The sequence below is a fragment of the Etheostoma cragini genome, chromosome 5, assembly GCF_013103735.1.
Source record: "Etheostoma cragini isolate CJK2018 chromosome 5, CSU_Ecrag_1.0, whole genome shotgun sequence".
NCBI lineage: Eukaryota > Metazoa > Chordata > Actinopteri > Perciformes > Percidae > Etheostoma > Etheostoma cragini.
Genome location: NC_048411.1, coordinates 10464537 through 10470536, shown reverse-complemented (window position 1 = coordinate 10470536; position 6000 = coordinate 10464537). Strand labels below are relative to the sequence as shown.

At 39.3% G+C, this 6000-nt stretch overlaps 1 protein-coding gene across 4 annotated transcripts in view; it reads left to right on the top strand.

The window, feature by feature from the left end:
* frmd3 (FERM domain containing 3) overlaps nucleotides 1–6000 on the top strand; it is a 47594-nt gene that overhangs the window by 9150 nt on the left and 32444 nt on the right. For all 4 annotated transcript variants that reach the window (XM_034871120.1, XM_034871118.1, XM_034871119.1 and 1 more), the window contains exon 2: nucleotides 5847–5951. In XM_034871120.1, coding sequence (XP_034727011.1) covers nucleotides 5847–5951 — 105 coding nt within the window. The remainder of the gene's footprint in view (nucleotides 1–5846; nucleotides 5952–6000) is intronic.

The following is a 6000-nucleotide window of genomic DNA, read 5'->3' as shown; positions in this document are numbered from 1 at the left end:
CTGTCTGTATGTCTGTCTGACTGTCTGTCTGTATGTCTGTCTGTCTGTCTGTTTGTCTGTCTGTCTGTCTGTCTGTATATCTGTCCGTCTGTCTGTCTGTCTGTCTGTATATCTGTCCGTCTGTCTGTATGTCTGTCTGTCTGTCTGTCTGTCTGTCTGACTGTCTGTCTGTCTGTGTATCTGTCTATAATTTTCGTAATGAACGCTTTTGTTCCTTGATAATGTCCTTGTCCCAGATAATTAGCTCTTACCACGTGTATGACACTATAGCATTACTAGGTAGTGTGCAGCCTGGTCTCTGAAATGATCACAAACTGTTAACACCTCGTTACCACATCTCTCATAGGAGTGTGTGCTGGCGTCTTCACACAAGGAGTGCAGGAATGTACTGCTCTTTCCCCTCACAGCTTTTCTGCACGGCCAATTAGGTATGCTGTGTCATGAAATGAGTTTATAAAGACCAGTCATAATTGAGCTGGCATCCATATTAATTAAACAACAAGCGGTGTCTAACTGGGCCAGGGCACCCAGGGTCTTAATGCTTGACCTGTATTGGTTAATGAGTCACGATCACACAAATCCTTCACTGCTTTACACTAAAATGTTATTACAGTATGGCAAACAACATTTAATTTAGAATAAAGAAAACACTCATTTAAACAGAAAATATTATTATTATTATTATTTTTGTTGTTGTTGTTATTACTATTATTATTACATCTGTATTTTTATTTTTTATATTTTTCTATCTTTTATTTTTGTAACTTCTAGTATTTTATGTCAATGGTAAACTGTTTTGGTTCAAACCAGCCCTGACAAAACCCAGCCAGTTGGTAAACAACATGGACACAGTTTTGAAGATATTTACATAATCCTCATAAGACTATTTCATCACTTGAATTATAAAAAAGATTTTGTCCTGTTTCCTAATCAGAAGATGGTGTATGTGATTAGCTCAATCCTGTCCCCTAAAAATTCTGTTCCCATGCAATTAAACTGCATTTTTACTTTTGGAAAGAAATACATGTTGTCCTGGATTATCTTCAGTTCAGTTGTTTCAGCATGTCTCGTACTAGTGACAGGCGTTCGTTGTTAAACGGTCGCAGTTTTAAATGCTTCGTAAATGTTGTGAATTAACACAAAACTATTTGGTTAGGTTTAGGAAAAGATCATGGTTTGGATAAAAATAAGTATGTTTGTTACATAACTTAAGTTACATACGTAAACTAAGTACGTTACGCAAGTGTGTTACGTCACTTAAAATACGTCAACTTTGACTTTTGGTTTCACGCGGGACACAAACAGCGGTTTCCTCGGTAAAAGTCCCATGTTTGTTTGACCCATTGTCCTCGTCCTCCTCACTACGTGAACTTTGATTAGAAGCGTATTTGTGATACGTCAAAAACAAACGTAACCCACAAAATGTAATAGAGAAAGCCCTTCAGTTGAATGGGAAGGTAATTTTTAGGAGACAGGGTTGGTATAGCTGCATGTCCGTGCTCAACATGTATGACATGAACTTAACGTTAAAGTTTTATTGACAGGTGTATGCACTGTATGATTTACTGTATCCTTATTTACATGATTATATGTTTTTATACACAATAATACAATTGTATTTTTCTCATGTCATACAAAAGAAGCAATTTTTTTGCATTGGTTCACTCTCACCGCTTTCCTGGTGCTCAAAAACTGTACACTAACTGCTGTTACATTTCCCCTTAGAGGTGGCAGAGACCAAAAACAGAGCTAAAAAAGAGTGAATACTGGACTTGATGGCTGTGAACACGACTTCAGATGCATAACAAAAATGTTTCCGTAACTGCTGGATCTGTAAATAAGCAACTGTTTACTAGCAAGCTTACCATATCAACTTTAAAGGATGAAGTGTTGTAAACAAAGTGTTAAATCATGAGGTGTTATGTTGTTGTGCAATATGGAGGTCAAAACTTACTTGACTTCAGTTAGTTTACCAGATGGTTTTGGGAATTTACAAAAGAAATAAGAATAAATAATTGATTCTATGTGTGTTTCCTACTCAATATGCTGATGGTTATCTATTTTTTCCCTTCGGTTTTTCTTAGCTTGGACTGCGTCTGGACTCGGCCGGCTCTAAGGAGGTTGCTTTATGGAGAAAAAATTGTAGAGGATGGATAGACAAACTCGAACATACACGTCAAAGTGCACTTTGCTTCGGCTAAACTGAATATACTCTACACGGGGGCTCTATTGAAAGCGTGTGTATGTGTCTGTGTGTTCAAGCGAGGCAGAGAGAGGAGCACTTTGCCGTCATTAGGTGAGATCATGTAGACACAGGATGACCAAGTTAATTTTTAATGCCCAGCCTTTGGATATATAAAATATGTATTCAGCCCTTGTTGGACATGACATAGACTCTTTACATCTCTCTTCCTCTCTGCCTCGATCGTTTTAGTCAATCTTCCAATCTCTCTTTTCTTCTCTCCTTTTTTTAGCTCTGTCTTTGCCCACTCTCTCTTTCAGCCTCTTGTTGTGTTTGGCCCTGGTTCAGTCTCTGTCTGGTCTACTCTCCTGGCGTCAGTCCGCCTCTCTTCTTCCCACAAGTGTCTGTCCTGAGAACCAGACAGAGGAAAGGTGTTGTTTGATGAACTGGCTACAAACAGCTTGCAGCGTGGCTGTTTTCATCCTGTTTCTTCTTTTTTTCCTCTTCCCTCAGTGTGTGTCTGTTTGCTCTTCAGATTTAATAGCTTAGTAACAGTGTTGTCACGGATCAGCCGAAAATCCTAAAGACATGTAGACAGACAAACACAAACACAGGACTGACTCGCTAACTTTCACTTAACTCACACACACACACACTGAGGTTTTACCTAACTCACACATGCCGGCAGGCCGGCATAGAGACACAGACGAGCATGGCTACACCCGCAGGGACACACACTTGATTTACATCTTACTAGCGTCACAGTGATATAACAGCCAACCTGAACCAACCGATAGTGACATCTCTGAGATCGCTGACAGCTGAATGTTGCTGTGGTGACATAACAAAGGTCCCATGGGACATCCACCTAACTTTGTTGTTGATGTTTTTTTTAGGGAAGTAATCTATTACTCATTACACACTGAAAACACAATTAACGTTAACTTAACAAGGATATTAAGTAGTTTTATTGCTGATTTTGATTTAGGCCTTTATACAACTCCAAGTCCTCTACACATGTTGCATTATTTTCACACGTAAATAGAAAACATGACATTATGATTTATCAAGCAGCCAGTCTACGTTTTGCAGGATTTACTGACAATCTCCAGCTGCAATCTAATTTCATATCCATCCTCCATTTACACTTCCAGTAAGGCAGCGAACAGGTAGACCCCAAAATAGGAGTAACCGAGTGTTACTAGTTGTAGTACCTGTAATTTAATTACTGAATCTCAAATTTGTAATTGTAAATTGTATCCACCTACTTATCACTGAAAAAAGTAATCCCCACGCACTGCTAATTAATAAGTTACAACATAATGACTGCGCTATCCTGTTTGGCATTCTACAGCAAAGAGGGCAGGTCAACTGTAAATTGTGTGTGAGTGTTTAATTAAATATTGATATTATAATGTGCTCTGCGTTGTGTGTTTGTGCAGTTAGCCTACATGTGAACTCCTTCTGTGTATTGTGTACTTGATTTAATTTTTAATTCTTCTTCACTGTTCGTTGCATTGACCTGAAATTGTTGGCTGCTTTATAACAGTGTGTCTTTGCATTTACTGAAACACTGTTTGCTCTGCTTTGATTAGTCAGTAACATAAAGCTGCTGTGTTGATGCTCTTATTGTGGACAGTATAGTAACTCGAGCTGCTTCTGCTCACTCTGCTGCTTTGGTTTTTAATATTTTGGAGGGCCTGCTGTGACATTTACAGGAAATATTTAGCTTTTTTGTGGCTGTTCTGTTAACACCTACCTTGTACTACATTGATTCCACATAACAAGATTCTTTACTGAGAAATGGAGCATGTCTCACCAAGAAATGTATTTAAAAGGTTGCCTTGGTGAGAGATGGCAGTGTTTACTAAACATAACATATGCACAGGATTTCGTGTTTGTGCAAGACAGATTACGGTGGCTGAACCGGGTCATCTGAGGACTGATTTCAGGCTTTATATGCTTTAAGGGTTTAGATGCTGTGTGACTGTTACTTATATGTACATAAATCATAAATAACTTCTCCGCCTTAAAAGGAAGTCATTGGAGAAATAAATGCACAACCTCAGATTCCATTTCGTTAGGGGGGAAAGTTTGATTGGAAGTAAAAAAAAAGAATATTGAGGTTGGCAACTAAGACAGACTTTGACAATAGGCTTCATTTAGTTGTAGCATTTTCATTAACATGGGCCTATGAAAATAAGGGAGAAGACCGGAAGTCTGGATGCTGCTGGTGGAAGATAGAAACTCAGTTAATGCACAAGACAATTAAACCAAAGAGATTATGAAAACATTAAAATATTTCCCAGGTACTTTCTTCTTTCATGTTGAGTGTTGCTTTGAAGGAACAAAGTGCTCTTTCATTGTACATGCTGACCACACCGTACATCTGATGTCCAAGGCCTGTAGTTTGATGGACTGCCTGTCCAGGCAGAAGTGCTGGAAGTGTCCTTCTCCTGCGATCATTCAGCTGTTGTCAATCCCTTAACCTATGGTGCATATCAGCTGCAAATATCTGCACATAGAATTAGCGAACAAAGCTAATGATGAGGAAAAATGGGGATGTCGGACAGATTATCAATAATTTCTAATCAAAGAAAGCTGAGACGCTGTTAACACCAATCATGAAGCACCTTGAGTTCAAACAAAATGTGTAAAATGCTCCACAGTCAATGAAGAAAATCTGGACAGATCCTCCTGCAGTTTAAAGTGTTTCAGGGACAAATCGGGCATGACAACACTTTGTGTAGTTATCTCTTTAAAAAAAAAAAAATGATCAGTTGCCATGGGGATGTGACAATGTGTCATGATTTTCCAGCATACTAACATTATTGTTGATTGGCAGCTTTACATGTTGTTTTACTGACAATATGTGGCCAAAGAGACAGCTGTGGCTCTGTGGCTGTGCTTGCGTGTGTGTGTGCGTGCGTGCGTGGGTGAGTTCTGCATGCGTTGATGTGTATCTTCACACTGGGAGTAAATCCAAACAAGGGCATATAAACGATTTCCTACTGAGTCAATCGGTTCTGCTCAACTGAGCACAGAATCCACCTCCATCAGCAGGTTGTAGAGCTGTTATAGGACAAACCCACACAGACACACACACGCACACACACACATGCACAGACACTTAGTCAATAAGTATGAAAGGTATAGAAGGTGAGATTGGGGAGTGTATTTGTTCAAAGATTGGATAGACAAACGTATTTATTTATTTTTTGTGTGTGCAAGCATGTAGTCCCACTCTGCATGTGAAAGTGTTGTTTTGTGCTTAGCTAACACTTTAGCATACCAATTCTTGTTTTTAAGTGATGATTAGATATTGACTGAGGAGCAGGTAATAAGTGCAGAGTGATTATTGATCTCCCTGTGTCTGCTCTGTGTTTATGAACTGCATATGGACTTTATTAAATGCCATGTGAGGAGGCTGAGTCTGGAATTTGACCTCAGGAGATTACGTCGCCAAGAGACAACTACATGTGCATCACAGAAAAATTGGCCAAGAGGGGATTGTTTGCTGTGAATATGGCACAGTGATGCAGCTGGGACGTTGGGATTTAGCATCATGGATGGAAAGATTAAAGCTGAGTAGCGGATTCTGACTGGGCACAAAATAACACCCTGGATTTAAATTTGAATGTTTTTTGTGTGTATGTCTTTACAGAGAGACACCAAAGGCCAGTTCCTGTTGGACCATGTGTGTAACCACTACAACCTACTTGAGAAAGACTACTTTGGTATTCGATATGTGGACCCCGAGAAACAGAGGGTAACCATCATACACACATGCAGAACAACCAAAAGCATTTGGGTTGCAA